The sequence below is a fragment of the Phalangium opilio genome, unplaced genomic scaffold, assembly GCF_054372755.1.
Source record: "Phalangium opilio isolate 3A_F unplaced genomic scaffold, DU_Popi_V2 ptg000089l_1, whole genome shotgun sequence".
Lineage (NCBI taxonomy): Eukaryota > Metazoa > Arthropoda > Arachnida > Opiliones > Phalangiidae > Phalangium > Phalangium opilio.
Genome location: NW_028324194.1, coordinates 8220163 through 8244582, shown reverse-complemented (window position 1 = coordinate 8244582; position 24420 = coordinate 8220163). Strand labels below are relative to the sequence as shown.

At 42.0% G+C, this 24420-nt stretch overlaps 1 protein-coding gene across 1 annotated transcript; it reads right to left on the bottom strand.

The window, feature by feature from the left end:
- Positions 1–4212: 4212 nt before the first annotated feature.
- Positions 4213–22489, bottom strand: LOC149647360 (ectonucleoside triphosphate diphosphohydrolase 5-like). Its single transcript, XM_089850204.1, has 13 exons — positions 22247–22489; positions 21738–22055; positions 19078–19154; positions 17570–17713; positions 16223–16298; positions 15308–15343; positions 15021–15195; positions 13200–13270; positions 9433–9526; positions 7954–8108; positions 6522–6578; positions 6327–6433; positions 4213–4848 (listed from the first exon to the last, which is right to left on the bottom strand). The coding sequence occupies exons 2-13, from the start codon at positions 22036–22038 to the stop codon at positions 4780–4782; spliced, it is 1362 nt and encodes a 453-aa protein (XP_089706330.1). The 5' UTR covers positions 22039–22055; positions 22247–22489; the 3' UTR covers positions 4213–4779.
- Between the last annotated feature and the right edge of the window lie 1931 nt (positions 22490–24420).

The window sequence follows — 24420 nt, the reverse complement described above, 5'->3', positions numbered from 1 at the left end:
TGTTCAAAGTTCGGGGACGTTCAATGTTAGGGGGACATCGGGGTGTTCGAAGTTCGGGGACGTTCAATGTTAGGGGGATGTCGGGGGTGTTCAAAGTTCGGGGACGTTCAAAATTAAGTTAGGGGAACGTGTTGGGTGTTTAAAGTTCGGGGGCGTTCAATGTTAGGGGGATGTCGGGGGTGTTCAAAGTTCGGGGACGTTCAATGTTAGGGGGATGTCGGGGGTGTTCAAAGTTCGGGGACGTTCAATGTTAGGGGGATGTCGGGGGTGTTCAAAGTTCGGGGACGTTCAAAATTAAGTTAGGGGAACGTGTTGGGTGTTCAAAGTTCGGGGGCGTTCAATGTTAGGGGGGGGTGTTCAAAGTTCGGGGGCGTTCAATGTTAGGGGGGGTGTTCAAAGTTCGGGGGCGTTCAATGTTAGGGGGGTGTTCAATGTTAGGGGGACATCGGGGTATTCAAAGTTCGGGGACGTTCAATGTTAGGGGGACATCGGGGTGTTCAAAGTTCGGGGACGTTCAATGTTAGGGGGATGTCGGGGGTGTTCAAAGTTCGGGGACGTTCACCAATGTTAGGGGGACGTCGGAGGTGTTCAAAGTTTGGGGGACGTCGGAGGTGTTCAAAGTTCGGGGACGTTCAATGTTAGGGGGATGTCGGGGGTGTTCAAAGTTCGGGGACGTTCAATGTTAGGGGGATGTCGGGGGTGTTCAAAGTTCGGGGACGTTCATCAATGTTAGGGGGACGTCGGAGGTGTTCAAAGTTTGGGGGACGTCGGAGGTGTTCAAAGTTTGGGGGACGTCGGAGGTGTTCAAAGTTCGGGGACGTTCAATGTTAGGGGGACATCGGGGTGTTCGAAGTTCGGGGACGTTCAATGTTAGGGGGATGTCGGGGGTGTTCAAAGTTCGGGGACGTTCAATGTTAGGGGGATGTCGGGGGTGTTCAAAGTTCGGGGACGTTCATCAATGTTAGGGGGACGTCGGAGGTGTTCAAAGTTTGGGGGACGTCGGAGGTGTTTAAAGTTTGGGGGACGTCGGAGGTGTTCAAAGTTTGGGGGACGTCGGAGGTGTTCAAAGTTTGGGGGACGTCGGAGGTGTTCAAAGTTTGGGGGACGTCGGAGGTGTTCAAAGTTTGGGGGACGTCGGAGGTGTTCAAAGTTTGGGGGACGTCGGAGGTGTTCAAAGTTCGGGGACGTTCAATGTTAGGGGGACATCGGGGTGTTCGAAGTTCGGGGACGTTCAATGTTAGGGGGACATCGGGGTGTTCGAAGTTCGGGGACGTTCAATGTTAGGGGGATGTCGGGGGTGTTCAAAGTTCGGGGACGTTCAATGTTAGGGGGACATCGGGGTGTTCCAAGTTCGGGGACGTTCAAAATTAAGTTAGGGGAACGTGTTGGGTGTTCAAAGTATCGGGGGCGTTCAATGTTAGGGGGACATCGGGGAGTTCCAAGTTCGGGGACGTTCAAAATTAAGTTAGGGGAACGTGTTGGGTGTTCAAAGTATCGGGGGCGTTCAATGTTAGGGGGATGTCGGGGTGTTCGAAGTTCGGGGACGTTCAATGTTAGGGGGATGTCGGGGTGTTCGAAGTTCGGGGACGTTCAATGTTAGGGGGATGTCGGGGGTGTTCGAAGTTCGGGGACGTTCACCAATGTTAGGGGGACGTCGGAGGTGTTCAAAGTTTGGGGGACGTCGGAGGTGTTCAAAGTTTGGGGGACGTCGGAGGTGTTCAAAGTTTGGGGGACGTCGGAGGTGTTCAAAGTTTGGGGGACGTCGGAGGTGTTCAAAGTTCGGGGACGTTCAATGTTAGGGGGACATCGGGGTGTTCGAAGTTCGGGGACGTTCAATGTTAGGGGGATGTCGGGGGTGTTCAAAGTTCGGGGACGTTCAAAATTAAGTTAGGGGAACGTGTTGGGTGTTTAAAGTTCGGGGGCGTTCAATGTTAGGGGGATGTCGGGGGTGTTCAAAGTTCGGGGACGTTCAATGTTAGGGGGATGTCGGGGGTGTTCAAAGTTCGGGGACGTTCAATGTTAGGGGGATGTCGGGGGTGTTCAAAGTTCGGGGACGTTCAAAATTAAGTTAGGGGAACGTGTTGGGTGTTCAAAGTTCGGGGGCGTTCAATGTTAGGGGGGGTGTTCAAAGTTCGGGGGCGTTCAATGTTAGGGGGGTGTTCAAAGTTCGGGGGCGTTCAATGTTAGGGGGGTGTTCAATGTTAGGGGGACATCGGGGTATTCAAAGTTCGGGGACGTTCAATGTTAGGGGGACATCGGGGTGTTCAAAGTTCGGGGACGTTCAATGTTAGGGGGATGTCGGGGGTGTTCAAAGTTCGGGGACGTTCACCAATGTTAGGGGGACGTCGGAGGTGTTCAAAGTTTGGGGGACGTCGGAGGTGTTCAAAGTTTGGGGGACGTCGGAGGTGTTCAAAGTTTGGGGGACGTCGGAGGTGTTCAAAGTTTGGGGGACGTCGGAGGTGTTCAAAGTTCGGGGACGTTCAATGTTAGGGGGATGTCGGGGGTGTTCAAAGTTCGGGGACGTTCAATGTTAGGGGGATGTCGGGGGTGTTCAAAGTTCGGGGACGTTCATCAATGTTAGGGGGACGTCGGAGGTGTTCAAAGTTTGGGGGACGTCGGAGGTGTTCAAAGTTTGGGGGACGTCGGAGGTGTTCAAAGTTCGGGGACGTTCAATGTTAGGGGGACATCGGGGTGTTCGAAGTTCGGGGACGTTCAATGTTAGGGGGATGTCGGGGGTGTTCAAAGTTCGGGGACGTTCAATGTTAGGGGGATGTCGGGGGTGTTCAAAGTTCGGGGACGTTCATCAATGTTAGGGGGACGTCGGAGGTGTTCAAAGTTTGGGGGACGTCGGAGGTGTTTAAAGTTTGGGGGACGTCGGAGGTGTTCAAAGTTTGGGGGACGTCGGAGGTGTTCAAAGTTTGGGGGACGTCGGAGGTGTTCAAAGTTTGGGGGACGTCGGAGGTGTTCAAAGTTTGGGGGACGTCGGAGGTGTTCAAAGTTTGGGGGACGTCGGAGGTGTTCAAAGTTTGGGGGACGTCGGAGGTGTTCAAAGTTTGGGGGACGTCGGAGGTGTTCAAAGTTTGGGGGACGTCGGAGGTGTTCAAAGTTCGGGGACGTTCAATGTTAGGGGGATGTCGGGGGTGTTCAAAGTTCGGGGACGTTCAATGTTAGGGGGACGTCGGGGGTGTTCAAAGTTTGGGCGATGTCGAGGGTGTTCAAAGTTCAGGGACGTCGGAGGTGTTCAAAGTTCGGGGACGTTCAATGTTAGGGGGACATCGGGGTGTTCGAAGTTCGGGGACGTTCAATGTTAGGGGGACATCGGGGTGTTCGAAGTTCGGGGACGTTCAATGTTAGGGGGACATCGGGGTGTTCGAAGTTCGGGGACGTTCAATGTTAGGGGGACATCGGGGTGTTCGAAGTTCGGGGACGTTCAATGTTAGGGGGACATCGGGGTGTTCGAAGTTCGGGGACGTTCAATGTTAGGGGGACATCGGGGTGTTCGAAGTTCGGGGACGTTCAATGTTAGGGGGACATCGGGGTGTTCGAAGTTCGGGGACGTTCAATGTTAGGGGGACATCGGGGTGTTCGAAGTTCGGGGACGTTCAATGTTAGGGGGACATCGGGGTGTTCGAAGTTCGGGGACGTTCAATGTTAGGGGGACATCGGGGTGTTCGAAGTTCGGGGACGTTCAATGTTAGGGGGACATCGGGGTGTTCGAAGTTCGGGGACGTTCAATGTTAGGGGGACATCGGGGTGTTCGAAGTTCGGGGACGTTCAATGTTAGGGGGACATCGGGGTGTTCGAAGTTCGGGGACGTTCAATGTTAGGGGGATGTCGGGGGTGTTCAAATTCCGGGAGCGTTCAAAATTAAGTTAGGGGAAACGTGTGGTGTTCAAAGTTAGGGGAAACGTGTGGTGTTCAAAGTTAGGGGAAACGTGTGGTGTTCAAAGTTAGGGGAAACGTGTGGTGTTCAAAGTTAGGGGAAACGTCGGGGCGTACGGAGTTAGGGCTTCTTTCTAGAAAATGAGTACCATAGCAGTCTGAAAATGGGTAGACAATTCAGAATTCCTATATTGCTATTCTTATTACCTTGAGTAAATTATTTGGCACTGAAACATCCAGTGATTACCAAAAGGTGTTCCAACTTCCAAGATTTAAACCGGACATAAGACTTACGTTAATAGGCGTAGGCGTACAACAAAAATAATGGAGTCGTGCTAAAAAAATAGCCTTTATCTCTGAAATCAATCGCGACTTTCAAGAAAATGTATCACAGATCCTTCAATCTCTCGACTGTAATTACGCGCTCATATTAATTAAACATATTTAATTAGATTAACGAGCTAATTGTTTTTTCTTCGTTTTAACAACTACAATTAACAGTTACAAGGAACGTAATAAGAAAAATATTGAATAGCTTGGCTATCTAAACTCGGGATCATTTACTCTACTCGATCCAAGCAACAACAAGAAATTAATTAATTAATTAAAGACTTAAACAATTAAAATGGGAATGATAATTAAAAAGAAAAAAAAAAGGTTTTTTTTTTAAGAAAAAATATAGAATATTTTACGTTCAATAATTAATCTTAACTAATTGAATTAAAGGGATAATTAAACCTTTTAATCAAATTGTTCTCAGATTTAATTATCCCATTTTAATTAATTTAGTTTGTTTAAAAATGAATTAACTATCGCTGACTCAAAACTTACTTCTTTTTACAAAAACTATTTCTATTAATTTTTATATTAATTAATTAAATTATGATTAACTATTAATTAGCGCAACAATTGAAAAGCCGCGCCTAATACCCAGCTCGCTTCCATACCCTGTAACTTCTTTATTAGCTGAAAGAAAAAATGAAATGAAATCAGTTTGTAGGTAAAGAACCATCCGCCATTTTAATATCCTTGGCTCGACTTAGCCACGCCCCCTTAAAGTTTAAAGTTCAGGTAACATAACTGATTATACCTTAAATAAAAGAACGGCTGCTTTTTCTAAATATAAAAGGAATTAAATATCAAAAGGAAAATAAATAATAATTAGTACATTTAATTAGTTTTTAAAAATAATCAAGGATTACTGCGCCATCCGCCATTTGTTTAGTGGCGTCTGCTAATCCGAACCTTTTAAGCGCGTGATCGAGTTGGCTATGCCATACCTTAAACTTACTTCTCTCAGCCTGTGAGAATTCAACCAATCCCTTAGCAGACGCCAACCAATCCCGTTTGGGGTAAGATAGGGTTCTATTTAGCAGACGCCAACCAATCCCGTTTGGGGGTAAGATAGGGTTCAATTTAGCAGACGCCAACCAATCCCGTTTGGGGTAAGATAGGGTTCGATTTAGCAGACGCTAACCAATCCCGTTTGGGGTAAGATAGGGTTCTATTTAGCAGACGCCAACCAATCCCGTTTTGGGGTAAGATAGGGTTCTATTTAGCAGACGCCAACCAATCCCGTTTTGGGGTAAGATAGGGTTCTATTTAGCAGACGCCAACCAATCCCGTTTGGGGGTAAGATAGGGTTCTATTTAGCAGACGCCAACCAATCCCGTTTGGGGGTAAGATAGGGTTCTATTTAGCAGACGCCAACCAATCCCGTTTGGGGTAAGATAAGGTTCTATTTAGCAGACGCCAACCAATCCCGTTTTGGGGTAAGATAGGGTTCTATTTAGCAGACGCCAACCAATCCCGTTTTGGGGTAAGATAGGGTTCTATTTAGCAGACGCCAACCAATCCCGTTTGGGGGTAAGATAGGGTTCTATTTAGCAGACGCCAACCAATCCCGTTTGGGGGTAAGATAGGGTTCTATTTAGCAGACTCCAACCAATCCCGTTTGGGGTAAGATAAGGTTCTATTTAGCAGACGCCAACCAATCCCGTTTGGGGGTAAGATAGGGTTCTATTTAGCAGACGCCAACCAATCCCGTTTGGGGGTAAGATAGGGTTCTATTTAGCAGACGCCAACCAATCCCGTTTGGGGGTAAGATAGGGTTCTATTTAGCAGACGCCAACCAATTCCGTTTGAGGTAAGATAGGGTTCTATTTAGCAGACGCCAACCAATCCTTTAGGGGTATATGGTTCTATTTAGCAGACGCCACTAAAACAATGGCGGATGGCGCAGTAGTAATTGATTACTTTTAAGACTAATTAAATGTAGGCCTACTAATTATCATTTGTAATTAGAGATCATTTAATATTTAATTCCTTTTATATTTAGAAAAAGCAGCCGTTCTTTTAATTAAGGTATAATATTACGTTAACTAAACCACGCCCCTCTAAATTATAAGCGACTGAAAGATAAAAAAAGGCGTGTGACCCCTGACCTGTAATTCTTTTTGATGATGCAAGCCCAATCCATTCTTCAAAAAGGCGGCGATATAAGTTAGATCCAAACACAGAAACAATTCGTTCTCGTTTAACCTCGAACAAACTAAGCGCGATAATTAGTTCATTTAACTTTAATTGAGCATTCGGGAAGAAGAACAATAGACAAAGAGGTATGATAAAATTAAGCTGACCTAATTTTGCGGCTCTGACAAAATCATCCACCTTAACGACTCCCCCTGACTGACGATCTAAATTTAGAACCCAAAGAAAACGATCTTTAATTATATTAGAAGTACAATTAATGCGGTGATAATCTCCGCTAATTGCTCGGCTAGAAACATCAAAGGCTAATAGAAATAACGTAAAGTAATTAGGCCTTGGCGGAATGGTTCCAGTTTACTAGAGGTCTACGTTTAAGCAAAAGTATATAGTGTTAAGAACAAAAAGTAGACTATGCCTACACTTCGTTGAATTGAAACTCATCGCTAATGTCGACCCCCCCTCTAAACCAGACCGTGGGACAGGGTCCGGAACAAGCCATGAATAGAGCTATCCCAGAAGCCTTAGTGTGACGTCATCCATGCTATTTGCCCATAGTGTGTTAACACGAACTTTGTAGTGACGTCACATGCTCTTATCTCTTACCTTATTTTCAGGCGGCCATATTGGCAGTCGCGAGACGTCGTCAGCTTGGGCAATACAAATTCGGGGCACAATATTGACGTCACAGTTTCCTCCCCCCCAGCTTCGCGGTAGCACACTATAGAGTCAAAGTGGTACCAAACATGGCCGCCCACTGACAAAGCTAAGCCCCTGACGTTTTACCTAAGTACTGACGTCATAACTGAGATAGCTCTATAGGCTCATAAAGTAGCTGCAGATGTTAGCTCTAGTACCAAAAATGAACGTATGGATCGCCAGCATCATGTATTTACTACTTTCTATAAGCCTATGACGTCAAGAAGCTCCTTCCTGATTGGTTAATTCGTATAGGGGGTTAATTGATTGGAGGGTATTTTGCTTATTTCAGTTTATATGTCGTCTACTACAGTTAACCAAAGGCAGCCAAGGAATTGATAATGAAGTGTACTTTTTGTTTTTATATCTATATACTTTTGGTTTAAGCAGACGTCAGACGATCACGTGATAATCGCAAAGTGAGCTCGTAACTCTACCAGGGATAGATTTAATTTTAGAAGTAGGAATGGAGAACAGAGCGCGTCAAAGTCCCGGACCCCCTATCACGTAACGGGGAGGGGGGTTATGAAAGAAGAGGTGGGAGGGTCATAGCGACAGAGGTAAAAAGGAATTACGTCATTATTTTTCGCCGTCCCCGTCAGCAACGTCATCAAAACGTACTTTAACTGAGCCAATAAGTCAAAGATCATTTAAACTTTTCGTTGCGTGTTGGAGGGAGGGGCTTACTGGACTATGAGTAAATACTAACCGTTCTCCATTCCTACTTCTAAAATTAAATCTATCCCTGCTCTGCCTATGCTAACTTTCTCGTATTTTCTATTTGCCATTGACAATAGAGATTTGAAAGAGTGTTTTTTTTCTGGCAGAGTGCCACGAATAGAAAGATAAGATAAGATAAGAAAGGAAATGGAATTGGTTACTTGCCGATAATGCCGGCATCGGCGGCTCTATCAAAATAGTATGACATAGCGTAAATATCTCGGCTATCAGCTTCCTCGGGGACAAAGATATTGTCGCTTAAGAAGGCTTTCGCTTGATGATAACAAGCGTGATAACCGAAAAAAGTAGAATTGATGCCTCTAAAATAACACACGCGAACGCAAGCACCAACCAACATTCTTAGTATAACAACGTACTTTAAATCATAAGTAACTTAAAACCAATAAGTATGACCACAAGCAAGAAGCGATATCTAGTTTACTAGGGAGAAGGTAAATAAATTCGCCTCCACATTTATAATCTAGCTTTATCTCCAGTCCAAACAAACGTAGCCTGTCCGGAGTTAATCCCCGCCACCTCTAAATTACAACCAGCAGCATCTCATTAGTTCTTGAAATCTCACGTCAGCGCGACGCGAATGATAATGAAAATTACAGTCATATTTCCCGACTGAGGAGAGGCGAAATAGAGCTATCTCAGAAGCCTTATTGCGACGTCACCCATGCTATTTGCCCATAGAACCAAAGCGGTACCAAACATGGCCGCCCACTGCCAAAGCTAAGCCCGTGACGTTTTACCTAGGCACTGACATCGCAACCGAGATAGCTCTATAGCCCGGTGGCCTCCTTTTACGTCCCCCCCTTGTATTTTGAAAGGGGGACTGGGACTAGGCGCCCGCGAATACTTAGTATATGCATCTTATACCTTCTCCCTAGTAAACTAGATATCTCTTCTTGATCACAAGTTTATAAGATATATTCCACGAGTATGACACTTCCTATACACGTTCGTAATGCTACTGAGAGACTAACAGCTCGAGCTAGTTCGAGAACGACGGAAGCGAGAAGTGAAGTCCTACACTCGATTAATCCACCTTATTCCCTATCGCTGGAAGTTTGGCTTACCTCGGGATTTGTGGACGAACGGGAAGAAATTCGTCTGTCGTCTGCTGCAGTACATATTTTTGGCCTTTGTAGCAGACGACAGACGAATTTCTTCCCCTTCGTCCACAAATCCCGAGATAAGCCTAACTCGCGGCGATAGAGAATAAGGTGGATTTTGCAGGACTTTCATCGTCCTATTTAGTCTCCATTACTAAGCCTTTGACAGCATCGCTTCACCGGGCGTCTGTCGCTTTACCCTGAATCTATGACCCACGTCACTCACTTCATGACAAGCTCCAGTTTGTAACCACTGACAAACTTATGGCCAACATATCTCATAAACTTACGGTATGACGTACATTATCTATAGATAAAAGACTGACTAATTGCTAATGAAGCCCTGATAGGAAGACTGAATAGTAGTTTTACAAGGACAGAAATTTAATTACTAGTTAGGCTACTTTTTTGATGGAAGTTCGCGTGTCATGTCATACTTATCGCGATTATGTCACTTACGAAGGTCCGTTTTCTCTTAGAAATTAGTTTAAGCTGACAGATTTATAAAGAAGGTTTGACTTACTTGACGCGATAGGTGGTATCACCGTAAACCCATTGTCTTTGGGACCCAGGGTAGAAGCAAGGCGTATATAATGTCACATCTTCAGGTAGATTATCTGCACCGACACAACAAAAAAAAGCAAGTCATGCAAATGAAGGTTTCCCCTATACAGTTTTCAAAGACAACTATAATAAATTACAGCAACCCAGCCTTTACACACAGTGCCCTTTCCGCCTGAAACTGAATCTATCATTCTAGCCACCTAACCATAAAACCGGAGTTTAGAGAAAATATTTTAATTTGAAAGGCTTTCCAATTAATCGGTTTCGATACAGTCGTCCATCAAATTAAACCAAAATTTGAGGGTTGCCGCAATATAGCAACAGGGTGAATTGTTTGACCGTGCCAATGACTGTTGTTTCTGTCAAAATACTGCCCCCATCTCCCCTCGCATACCCCAAAAACCGGAGTTTAGAGAAAATATTTTAATATGAAACGCTTTCTAATAAATCGGCTTCGATACAGTCGTCCATCAAATTAAACCAAAATTTGAGTGTTGCCGCGCAATATAACAGCTAGGTGAATTCTTTGACGATGCCAATGTGGCTTCTGTCAAAATACTGCCCCCCCCATCTCCCCTCGCTAACCCTAAAACCGGAGTTTAGAGAAAATATTTTAATTTTAAAAGGCATTCTAATCAATCAGCTTTCGATACAGTCGTCCATCAAATTAATTAATCAATAAAATTTGATTGTTGCCGCAATATAACAGCTAGGTGAATTATTTGACGATGCCAATGTTGCTTCTGTCAAAATACTGCCCCCCATACCCCTCGCTAACCCAAATCGGTTTCGATACAGTCGTCCATCAAATTAAACGAAAATTTGAGTGTTGCCGCAATATAACAGGGCGAATTGTTTTTGATGATGCAAATATTGCTTCTGTCAAAATACTGCCAAGAGCCCGATTATTTCGCGCCTGAAATGACGACTTCATTCTCCCTTTTCAAAATTATCAGTTGAACCCTCGAATCTTTACATTTTTGATTAAATAACGTTGAACTTGGGGGCATTCGTTTGTGCTCTACTCAATTTTCAAAATACGCTTTATCTAATCAACGTGATTTATGCCTAAATTCGGGGCAATCGGAACTGCACCCGAATTGATAAAATGTTTATTTTTTAAACAATACGCGATGATCTAATTCAGCTTTTGCAAAACGCCGTGTCAACAAGTGATATCTAGTTTATTAGGGAGAAGGTATAAATTCGCGTCCACATTTTCAGCTCTTTATCTCCAGTCCAAAAGACGTAGCCTGTCCGGAGTTAATCCCCGCCGCCTCTAAATTACAACCAGCAGCATCTCATTGGTTCTTGAAAACTCACGTCAGCCCAACGCGAATGACGAAAATTCTGTATTTTCCGACTGGGAGAGGCGAAATAGTCCGGCCTCCTTTTACGCCCCCTCCCTGGTATTTTGAAATGGGGGGCTGGGACTATGGCGCGCTAATACTTAGACATCTTATACCTTCTCCCTAGTAAACTAGATATCACTTCTTGGCTGTGTAGTGGCATTTATAGGCCTAGGTAAACTTTTAAAATAGCGTTTATGGACAAAATTGCGTGTGCCACGAGGTACTCTGTGAGTGCATAAGTTTATAAGTGATATGTTCTTTCCATAAGGATGACGTCACTAACTATACAAGTTCGTAATGCTATTGAGAGACTTACAGCTCGAGTTAGAGTTCGAGGGGGAACGACGGAAGGGAGTCAATTGAAGTCCTACACTCGGTGGTGGTTAATTTTGCAGGACCAAGTTCCATCTAGCTCCTATTTAGTTTGTATGCATTACTAAGCCTTTGACAGCGCCCCAGTCACCAGGCTCCAGCTTTTACTAGTGACAAACTTAACTTATGGTGAACATATCTTATAAACTTATGCTATTAACTATAGGAATTAAAAGGCAACCTTTAATAGAAACCAAATCACTGACGTCAGGAATTTACACAAAGCATATTAAGATAAGGTCAGGCAGGAAGGCATCTTGTCAGATAAATAATAAAATTCGTTACACGTGATTTCAAGGCACCGATAACTAATCAGATTACCAACAGAACTAATAGCGCGTTTCGAGTTCTTAAAGGGCAAGTCTCACTCAAATTCAATTAAGGGCTATTATTCTCTTAAAATTAAGACTAATTTCTATCAAATCAGTTAATATTTAACCAAGATACAAATTATTTAAATAAACCCCATAAAATTTGGAAAATATTGAAGTATTATTATTGTATTTATATGTACTAGGTAACAACAAGAAGTGATATCTAGTTTATTAGGGAGAAGGTATAAATTCGCGCCCATTTCTAGTAGTGATCGTACGGGGAACCCGAACCCGACCCGGGAAGTCGGGGATCCCCGGCTTTTTCCAACCCGACCCGACCCGACCCGGCCAGTCAATTTTGAAGTCGGGTTTAAAAAAAATTGGGGTGGACCCGTAGTAGAGGGTAAGCTATTATTGACGGTCGCGCTTTGTGATACAGTAGATAGGAACTCGAATCTGATTAGGGCGAGCTTGAATATTTAATTTTTTTCTGTCTCGAGGCTTCGAAAGCCAGTAGAAAACTGATATATGTCGGCAATTTCATGGTCGTCCCTCAAACGCCAATGTATTAATTGTGTGTAAAGTTGCGAGCAATTGATTTCGAAATTGAAAAAGTGGTAGAAGAGTTTCACGAGTTCCAGAAACCCCTTTCAGCCACTGCCAAAGACATAGGACAAGGACAATTTGGAAACTTCACAGATGGAAGTTGCGCCTGTTCTGGGACAATTAGTTACCCCAATCCCTCCCACGACGTTCTATCAGATAGCAATGATATGGCAGATTCGCCTACTATTGGATTCACTAAAGCAATTGGCAGATTAGCCTACTATTGGATTCACTAAAGCAGTGATAACTTGGAACTAAATTACAGAAAATAAATTCCTTGCATTGCATAGTACATAGTTACTATGTATAATTTTTTAGAATATGTTAATTACATTTATATTATTAAAAAGGAAAACCCCGACCCGACCCGACCCGATTTTCCGGGTTTTTTTCGCAACCCGACCCGGAACCCGACCCGACAAAAATCTCACCCCGTACGATCACTAATTTCTAGCTCTTTCTCTCCAGTCCAACACGTAGTCTGTCCGGACGGAGTTAATCCCCGCCGCCTCTAAATTACAACCAGCATCTGATTGGTGCTTGAAAACTCACGTCAGCGTGGCGACGCGAATGACGAAAATTACAGTCATATTTTCCGACTGAGGAGAGCTGGCGAAATAGCCCGGCCTCCTTTGACCTCGCCATAGTCCCAGTCCCCCTTTCAAAATGAAAGGGGGACTGGGACTATGGCGAGGCGCGCGAATACTAATAGGCATCTTACACCTTCTCCCTAATAAACTAGATATCACTTCTTGGTAATAGAAACGTAACGTTTATCGGCGTGTTTAAGATTGTACAATTTAGGCCTAAATGATGCTTTCCCTTTAAAATAGATCGTTACTATATTGTTTCTAGTACAAAGTATGTACACAAGGAGGACACTAGATTACTAATATTTGTTATTACACGTGATTCCTAAAACGTGTTCAAAAATGCTGCTATTGAGACGCCGCTGTATTACCATGGATAAATAATGCGCTTGGGGAAGCTTGTTTTCGCGCTATAGGATAGGCAACTCCCTATCTCGAACGACAGCTTATACGCGTGCTGACAGGAGAGAGAGGAAAAACAGATAGACTTACCGAAATCTAGAGTTGGATTTGTCGAGAGTAGCATGCCCAGTCTGGCAGACATCAAACCAAATCCAAGATAACTACAAAACAGGATAGAAATTGCATATTTTCGCATGTTTCCCTAATCTTTTTTGGGCCCAATTTTACATTCCCGACATTTCCCTGACCTTTTTTGGGCCCAATTTTACATTCCCGACATTTCCCTGACCTTTTTTGAACAAATTTTACATTCCCGACATTTCCCTGACCTTTTTTGAACAAATTTTACATTCCCGAAGTTTCCCTGACCTTTTTTGAACAAATTTTACATTCCCGAAGTTTCCCTGACCTTTTATAGACAAATTTTACATTCCTGACATTCCCCTGACCTTTTTGATCCAATTTTACTTTTCCATGACCTTTTTGGCCTTATTTTACATTCCCGACACTTCCCTGACCTTTTTGGCCTTATTTTACATTCCCGACACTTCCCTGACCTTTTTGGCCTTATTTTACATTCCCGACACTTCCCTGACCTTTTTGGCCTTATTTTACATTCCCGACACTTCCCCGAGCTTTTCGGCCTAATTTTACAGTCCCTGATATTTCCCTGACCTTTTTGGCCTTATTTTACATTCCCGACACTTCCCTGACCTTTTTGGCCTAATTTTACAGTCCCTGATATTTCCCTGACCTTTTTGGGCCCATTATCCGATGTTTGCCTGACCTTTTTTGGACCTATTTTTCCCATGTTTCCCTGACCTTTTTTTGGACCTATTTTTCCAATGTTTCCCTGATCTTTTTGTCTCAATTTTACATTCCCGACATTTTCCTGACCTTTCTTTGTGCCAATTTTACATTTCCTGATGTTTCCCTGACCTTTTTTGTCTCAATTTTAGTTCCCGACACTTCCCTGACCTTTCAGACCCAATTTTCACATCCCTTGCCCTTTTTGATCGAATTGTTTACATACCCGACATTTCCCTGACCTTTGTTGCATAATTTTACATTCCATGACATTTCCCCGACCTTTTGTCCCCCTTTCTTACACACCCTGACCTTTTTGCCCCCTTTATTACATACCCTGACATTTCCCTGACCTTTTAAACCCCATTTTTACACACCCTGACATTCCCCGACCTTTTTAACCCATATTTTACACACCCTGACATTCCCCGACCTTTTTCACCCGTATTTTACACACCCTGAAATTCCCCCGACCTTTTTAACCCGTATTTTACACACCCTGACATTTCCCTGACCATTTGCCCCCTTTTTTAACATCCCCTGACATTCCCCTGACCTTCTTGCCCCCTTTATTACATACCCTGACATTCCCCTGACCTTTTTAACCCCGTATTGTACACACCCTGAAATTCCCCCGACCTTTTTAACCCGTATTTTACACACCCTGACATTTCCCTGACCATTTGCCCCCTTTTTTAACATCCCCTGACATTCCCCTGACCTTCTTGCCCCCTTTATTACATACCCTGACATTCCCCTGACCTTTTTAACCCCGTATTGTACACACCCTGAAATTCCCCCGACCTTTTTAACCCGTATTTTACACACCCTGACATTTCCCTGACCATTTGCCCCCTTTTTTAACATCCCCTGACCTTCTTGCCCCCTTTATTACATACCCTGACATTTCCCTGACCTTTTTAACCCCTTTTTACACACCCTGACATTCCCCGACCTTTTTAACCCCTTTATTACACACCCTGACATTCCCCTGACCTTTTTAACCCCTATTTTACATCCCCTGACATTCCCCTGACCTTTGTGGCAACCCAATACGAAACGCATTGCACCCACATACTCCATCACGAAAAAAAAAGAACTTACCTTTTGGAATAGACTGTGACTGGTTTCCCTAACCTGGGTTCAATAGCCGATGCAAAATGGGACTTGGGGCTCAGCATCAACGTATTAAGCTCATTGGGTAGAAAAGTAATTTGCGTGGAACCACCGCCCAGATCTAACGTCACAACGGTGTCGCTGTGCGTCAAATCATTCCTCTCTGAAGACCCCCAAAAGAAACGGTATAGAGTAATGGCAGCCTCCCACCTTCGACCCTATTTCGCTCTACGGGATAAACAACGCGAGGTGCCACAAGTCTATGGCGAACTTACCGAGTAAGAAGTTAACAGTCTGCCAGGCAAATATTCCTAAAAACAAGACGCGACAAGAATGGTTTAAATTAAAAGGTCACGTGACATTATACCTTAATTAAAAGAACGGACTTTTTCTAAATATAAAAGGAATTAAATATTAAACAATTAAAATTAATCGTCTCTTATTACAAATGATAATTAGTGCATTTAATTAGTCTTAAAAACTATCAAGGACTACTACGCCACCCCGCCGCCATTGGTTTAAGTGGCGTCTGCTTAATAGAACCCTATCTTGCCCCAAACGGGATTGGTTGGCGTCTGCTAAATAGAACCCTATCTTGCCCCAAACGGGATTGGTTGGCGTCTGCTAAATAGAACCCTATCTTATCCTGGCCTGAACGAGATTAATTGGCGTCTGCTAAATAGAATCGTATCTTACCCCTATAGTGATTGGTTGAATTCTCACAGGCTGAGGGAGGTAAGGGTAAGGTAGGGCATAACCCACTCGATTACAAATGATAATTAGTACATTTAATTAGTCTTAAATATAATCAAGGACCACTGCGCCACCCCGCCGCCATTGCTTTGTGGCGTCTGCTAAATCGAACCCAATCTTACCCCCAAACGGTATTGGTTGAATTCTTACAAGCTGAGAGAGATAAGGAGTAAGGTAAAGGTAGAACATAGCACACTCGGTCACGCGCGTAAGTGGTTCTGTTTAGCAGACGCCACTAAACCAATGGTGGATGGCGCAGTAGTCCTTGATTATTTTTAAGACTAATTAAATGTACTAATTATCATATTGTAATAAGAAATCATTTATTTTCTTTTTAATATTTAATTCCTTTTATATTTAGAAAAAGCAGCCGTTCTTTTAATTAAGGTATAATCAGTTATGTCACGTGACCTTTTCCCATAATTACGCGTACTAACCTTCGTCAGTTCCGTCTAAGATGGAGACGCATTCTGGATCGTACTTAAAATGAGTGGCGGCGAAAAAGGCACGAACCTTCAAATGCAAAAATCCGTAAGATTAAAGACCCTTTCAGACGATACAACTTTTGACCTAACTAGATGGGTCAAAAAGTTGAGTCAGTAAATAAAAATTGGTAGAGTGATCAATTTATAATTCGGTGGCGATTCAACCAAGAAGTGATATCCATAGTTTATTAGAGAGAAGTTATATAAATCCGCGTCACATTTCCAGCTCTTTATCTCCAGTCCAAACGTATAGGGAGCTAACAACTGGCTAGGGGGAAGAGATAGTCTGACGTCACGCAGCCCCTCTCTGGTTGGAATTTTTGCGCGTAGAATACCTGCTTCCAACCGTTAGGGGGATGAAACTCCAGTAAGAGATAGAAGGGTGTGACGTTTCAGGGTCAGAACTGTTAGCTCCCTATTGTAGGTCCGGAGTTAATCCCCGCCTCTAAATTACAAGCCAGCATCTCATTGGTTCTTGAAAACTCACGCCAGCGCGACGCCAATGATATCGAAAATTACAGTCATATTTGTCCGACTGAGGAGAGGCGAAATAGGGTCTTTGCGCGTGACGTCAGGTTACCTACCCCCTTTCCTCTCCCCTTGCCGGCTGCCCGCTCTGGCCACGTTAGGACGCCATGTTGACATGCCCTGAAAACCGGTTTTCGCCCCCTATTTCTTCTCCCTTTTTACTCTCGCGCAAAGACCCTATAGCCCGGTGGCCTCCTTTTACGCCCCTCCCCCCTTTGACTATGACGCGCGCCAATACTTAGTATAAGCATCTTAAACCTTCTCCCTAATAAACTAGATATCGCTTCTTGATTCAACTTGCCCAACCAACTTCTGTTAAAGGAACTGTAAAGAAGGCATCGGCGGGTGGGTAAAAATTATTTGAAATACGTCAGAGTCACGTGACCAAGAAGAGGCGTGGTTCAAAGAAGCTTAGTTCGTTTTATTTCGAAAACCACCACTTCATGGAATTGGCGCTGCAATCTCGCGAAAAACAAGGACTAGATGTTAACTAGTCCCACTCCATGAGGAGTCTTTGTATCTTGGCATCACGTGATGTCTGTGACGTATTTCAAATAATTTTTACCCACTCACCGATGCCTTCTTTGCAGTCCCTTTAACATTAGTTAAACCAGCGCCCAAATTCAAAAACGATCACTGACTCAACCTTTTGACCCGGATTTAGTTGAGTCAAAAGTTGTACAGTCTGAAAGGGTCTTTATACAGAACTTTCGCTCGCGTTTCAACTTGAATTGAGATAACGAATTAAAAAAATGATTTTGATTACTCAACTGTTTCTAAAATTTTATCGGCTTTAATTTCTGGCAAGAGTCTGAGGCCGGCGGTGGCCTTCAGGCAGATGGGGGTCCGTTGCCAAAAATGACTGGGGATAATGCGCTGCGCTTCGCGTAACAAAGGCATCAAGCTATCTGGAATCTAAATACCCCCGCGCCCATTCGATAATTAATTATTTCGTTTTGAACAGGAGAATAATTAAAAGGAAAAGTTAATTAAGGTCACGTGACATAACTGATTATACCTTAATTAAAAGATCGGACTTTTTCTAAATATATAAGGAATTAAATATTAAAATTATCTCTTATTACAAATGATAATTAGTAGGCCTACATTTAATTAGTCTTAAAAATAATCAAGGACTACTTCGCCATCCGCCATTGGTTTAGTGGCGTCTGCTAAATCGAAACACTTACGCGCGTGATCGAGTGGGCTATGCTATCCCCTACCTTACCCAAGTTATCGGATCTCTCTCACAGTCTGGGAAATAAGGGTATTTTTTTAAACTAGTCCTTAGGACCAGTGACTGCTCCTAGTGTCCCAAATTATAAACTGGTCACATGACTAGTGCCCCAGCCTTAGTTTTACTATAGATTATCAATTAATAAACTGGTCCCCAGGACCAGTTAGTAACCCCCACTTCTTTAATTTGAAAACTCGTCTAAGCAATTAATACTCGGGTTTTGGACCAGAGGGAGTGCACTGCTATTTCCCAGACTGGTACGGGGTTAGGTAGGGCATAGTCCACTCGATTACGCGCGTAAGACGTTAGATTTAGCAGACGACACTAAACTAATGGCGGTTGGCGTAGTAGTCCTCGATTTTTTAAGACTAATTAAATGCTAATTAATTATCATTTGTAATACGAGATCATTTATTTTAATATTTAATTTCTTTTATATTTAGAAAAAGGTCGTTCTTTAAATTAAGGTATAATCAGTTATGTCACGTGACCTTTTCCTTTTAAAGGGAGGGTGAAGTAGAAAATCAAGTGATTTTTTATCGATTGTTCTACTAATTACAAGACCAGTCTGTATAGTGAAACATTCAAGAAATACAGTCTCCGAATGATTTTAAAATTCAAATTAGGTTCCGATTTTAAGGGTAATTTTAAACAAGGACCCCCGACCAATCGCGTAACGCCCTGCCTTTCTGTTAAGAAAATTCTCGTGGCACGCTCCACGTCTCGCGCCACGACTATCACGTCGCGAGCGAATTTTATCAAATCTCGTGATAAATTTCATTCAACATGGAACGTGCCACGAGAATTTTGTTAACAGGAAGGCGGGGCGTTACGCGATTGGTCGGAGGGGCTTATTTAAAACTACCCTTCAAATGTGAACCTAATTTGAAATAATTTTAAAATCATTCGGAACTGGTATTTCCTGAATGTTTCACTATGCAGACTGGCCTTGTAATTAGTAGAAGAATCGATAAAAAATCACTTGATTTTCTACTTCACCCTCTCTTTAAGGGGTCGTTAAAAACGTATGGTGGGCGCGTACTTGCTCAGGGTTGTTAGCGAAACTGGAAAGACCAGGCTGCGTGTAAAAGTAATCTCCAGCCGTTAAATCCATTTGCTCTGAAATAAATTAGTTTCCTCATGGAAATTGCTGAAAATTTCACTCGCGTTGAAACTTCTAATTAAGGCAGCGTTTGGAAAAACCCGGGTTTTATTGGGGTTTTTATTTTGAACATTTAACAGTTGCGTGTATTGTAGAAATTATCATTCAAAAGCAGTGGCAATCGAGTAGCTTTTCAACTGCTCGAGAAATACTCGAATCCAAGGCTTAATTATAACTTTAGCAGACCATGGATTTATAATAGAAGCTTACACTTCATGGATACTTCACTCACTTTAAAACGCGCACCACATTTATCCCTCGTCTGAAATGGCGCGAGCCAGTACCAGCCTGGCACGCGCGTTTGTGACGTAGAATTTGAGGCAAATTCAGAGGGGGGGGGGTGGAAGTTTTTCACGCGCTTGAGTTTTAATTTTTAATAGCGCGCGCTAAACAATTTTTAGAAAAGCACACGCGCACGCGCGCCGAGAGAAAAAAGTTTGCCTCAATTTCTACGTCATCAGCCCCCCCCCCAGTCCCCATCCGCGCGAATTTTATGACATAAATGTGTTTAAAATCAAAATGTCTTACTGAAGGCTACAGTGAAATATCCAGGAAGCGTAAGCTTCTATTATAAATCCATGAGCAGACGATGTGCTCATAAGCATTTATTTTGAAAATAACCTCCTTAATGTTTAATTGTTCACTAACGATCTTACGCAGAGGGGGTTCGACACTATTCTAAGTGGTAAAGGAGTTACGCCTAGGGCTTCTCATATTATACAGTTTCAACAAAGTGTAGGATACTTCTTGTTTTATATCTATATACTTTTGGTTATAATTGAGTCAACTCCTCATTTAGACAATTAGGTTTTCTAAGATATACAGTATATCGCTATGGCTTGAATGTTTAAATTGCTATTAGGCCTATTAGAAACTTGAGAAACTTTCCACATTAATATAAAATTCCCCAACCAAGTTAACACGGACTTCGTTATATAACCACAGCCCACTTGATCACGCTTTGGCTGCACGCGCTATTAGAAGCCCCTCAAATCAGGGGGCCTCCCTCAAAATGCGTATCACACATTCTAAAGGGAGGGTGAAGCAGGAAATCAAGTGATTTTTTTATCGATTCTTCTACTAATTATAAGAACATTCGGCACAGTGAAACATCCAGGAAATACAGTCTCCGAATGATTTTAAAATTACAATTAGGTTCAGATTTTAAGGATAATTTTAAATAAGGACCTCCGACCAATCGCGTAACGCCCTGCCTTTTTATCAACAAGATTCTCGTGGCACGCTCCGTGTCTCGCGCCACGATTGTCACGTGGCGCGCCTAATTTTATCAAATCTCGTGATAAATATTATTCGACACGGAACGTGCCACGAGAATTTTGTTAACAGAAAGGCAGGGCGTTACGCGATTGGTCGGAGGGACTTATTTCAAATTATCCTTAAAATCTGAACCTAATTTGAATTTTAAAATCATTCGGAAGTATTTCCTGAATGTTTCACTATGCAGACTGCTATTATAATTAGTAGAAGAATCGATAAAAAATCACTTGATTTTCTACTTCACCCTCCCTTTAATCGAACATTTTAACATGGCGTCTACTGGAGGAACATGGTTTTTTGGCGCTAATTTTGAAAATACTGGTTCAAATCTCTTGAAATTTTAATGGGATGTGTAGACTAAGGTTTGTTAAGTTTGTGCAAAGTTTCAAAAGTTTCTCTTATACAGCTTTTTTGTAAAAATTTTAAAACGAAAATTAGCCATAATTAAAGCTAAGGCTTAGTCTTCAAACGGTTTAAACGTGTTTTCTTTGGTTGCACTGGTTCGAATCTCTTGAAATTTTACGAAGAGGCTTATTGAAGGGTTTTAAACGATCGTGCAAAGTTTCAAAGTTTTAAAATAAATAGTTTTTTTCATAAAAATTCACAAAAATTTAGTAATTTAGGGAATTTTTAGTAAATGAAATATTCGATTTAAAACTTAGAAACTTTGCACGATTATTTAGAACACTTCAATATTCCTCTCCCTAAAATTTCAAGAGATTCGAACCAGTGAAGCTGAAGAAAAACCCATTTAAGCTGTTTGAAGACGAAGCTTGCAATTTAATTATGGCTAATTTACGTTTTAATTATTTTACAAAAAAACTATAAAAGAGAAACTTTTGAAACTTTGCATACATATAACTAACCTTATTCTACACATCCCATTAAAATTTCAAGAGATTCGAACCAGTGAAACAGAAGAAAACCCATTTAAACCGTTTGAAGACCAAGCTTGCCCTTTAATTACGGCTAATTTTCGTTTTAATTTTTTTACAAAAAAACTATAAAAGAGAAACTTTTGAAACTTTGCACAAATATAAAAAACCTTATTCTACACATCTCATTAAAATTTCAAGAGATTTTAACCAGAATTTTCAGAATTATTGCCAAAAAACTGCATTACTCCCATAGACTTGTGACTTGTCATCGATAAAACTTTAAATGCTAAGCCTAACCTAGTTTAATCACGCAATAAAGGTGTCACGCTGTCATATTACCCCCCAATTACATAAAAAACCAAAATAATGAAAAGAATCACCTACCTGTTTTATTATAAAAGGTCAAAACGTGGACTCTGGTTCCCGTACTCCCAGCATCAAAGAAAATGACGTAGTGAAACCTGTCCCGTTCATCGAAGGAGGCTTCTTTAGTTTCAATCTCATTGTAGGAACTTATCGGAGACCGAGGGCTGACTAGATAGATCGAAATCAGGGACACGAAGATCGCCGTTAAAATCAGAGCCAGCATCGACTTGATTTCGAAGCCCGACCCCGATATCGATGCCGTTCGATGTAACAACTTGGGATTGGGATTAACTTCTTCCGATTGCTTAATTATGTACATTTTGATGAAATTTGCGACTGTAAGATTAAAAATAAATAAAAAACAACGTTAATTCACTTCGGAAATAACTAAATTTTCAAGGTTATTAACTGGAACGAACTAGTTTGAAAATTATGATAGCTAATCCCTTAAAACATATTTTGAAAATGACCAAGGCTTAGCGAAAATATTGACAAAACATTAACAAGCGAGTAGCGACAGTACTTACGAGTTTCGGTTTGGCTTTAATTTTAATTTATTTTAACAAAAAGATGGTATTATTCCAATGATTAATTTAAACTTCCCGATTTATTTCCATTCCGAATTTAATTTGGAACAATTAATTTAATTTAATTTAACAATCATTTTATTAAAATTTATTATCAGTTAGCAGCGCAACAGTTCACTTTCCATGACTCGTCATTCGCGCAACTCAACCCACAAACTACTACAAGCAATCTGTCACAGTTCACTCCGGTCCCCGGAAGTGGCGATTATCGCTGAGGTATGAATTATAAAAGACTCTACCATATGCATGGAGTAGTTTTACGGTAGGGGCAGCGTAATCTTAAAATAGTAAGTAACGTAATATATGTCACTCATCTGATAATACTCCATAGTGCATATTCCAACAGGCAAGGAGGTTGAGGCTTGGAAGAGAGAAGTACTTACCTCTTCCAAGGTTGAGGGTATGGACCATATGTTCCAAGTTCTTTGATATGGACTTCTCTCGCCATCTAGCGGTTCGAGAATTAATGAATTATGTGGAGAAAAACTACAGGAGAAGCAGCTGTAATATTATTTAAAAAGTATTGCATTTTCTGTAATTGTCTCGTTATCTTACAGATTAATTAAAATCACTTCCGATTATTGTTTGACATTTAAAGAGAACCGATATAAATACAAAAGAGCTAGGCCTATATTCTGATAAAAACCGAAAATGTGTTTGTCTAGTGTCTACAATGAGACAACAATTTAACTCCCTCGCGCTCCCCATAATTGACTATTGTTCCCCTATTTGGATGCCTCAAACCTCCACTGACCTACAGGTCTTACAGAAAGCTCAAAACGCCTTCACCAAACTCACTAGTAACGTTTGTAAAAAGCCAGCCCCTACCCGCCTGTCCCTTCTCGCCATTGACCCTGTCTCCACGCGACACCGTATTAATAATCTCTGTTTAGTTCACGATTTCTTCCACCTTAAACTTGATTTGGATTTCTCTGTCTTTTTCACCCGCCATTCCGATTCGCGTACCCGGGGCCACTCCAAAAAGTTAGTTAAGCCTAGAGCCCGTACTTCCTTCCGCCAATCCCATTTCACGTGCACAGTCATAAACGATTGGAATTCTTTGCCAGAGGACATTGTTACCCTAACCAATAAAGCCACTTTCCGGCGCAAACTCTCGGACCATTTTCGCTCTTTCCTCGACTAGTTCAATTTTTACTTTTTTAATTTTTTTTTGTTCTGATTATTCCCTCATACTAACGTTTATTCCATTCCCTTATGTTCCTATTATTTTTATACTGTTAGTCTACTTAATCTCATTCATTATACTACACTGTTTCTTAGCCCTATATTCATTAATTAACTTGTTCTTACATCTCACTTTGTATCCGATGTTCGTACATAAGCCACTCTGCTGGCTTCACGAACAGTGTTTGATAAATAAATAAATAAATAAATAAATAAATAGAACACGTCGTCATAGATATAGTAAAACTATGCACGTCGCCAGGGTGGGAAATAAGGATATTTTTTAATCTGGACACTGTGCCAGCAACCCCCCTGGCCTAGAATAAATAAACTGGTCCATGTTAAACTAAAGAACTGGGTAATTTAAATAGTTGAGATAATGTCTGGACTCTGGTTACCCTTGAATTTTCTTAGTGGTCCCGTGGACCACTGACAAAATTTTTAAACTGGTCCAGGCAATTTTTAAACTGGTCATTTGCCCTGTGCCACCGCCTTATTTCCCACGCTGCACGTCGCGGTCCTGAGTCCTGAGAGGCTGAGACTCCTGACGTACTTGGATGTTCTCCCTTCAAGGGCCGGCCCTAGCAATATTTTTACCTCTCCGAGTGATGATGACGTCTCGGATAGGTACTACACTGGACGTATCTGTGTGTGTGTTTGTCACCGCGATCGCAGTTAGCAAATCGGGGCAAACGTGTTCGCAGTATCATGAGTTAATAATATAGTATTAACAATTTATCTAATTTTTTTCAAATACTTAAACGCATTAAGCCATAAAAAACTTTTTTGTGTCGAAACATCGGTTGTTTTCGAATAGAATAAAATAAATGAAAAACTTTAATTTTCATATTTAAGAAATTGGCCTATCAATAATTCTTGAAGGCCTCTTCCATTAACTGAAGTTAACGCGTCACACCCCTTACGCCCTC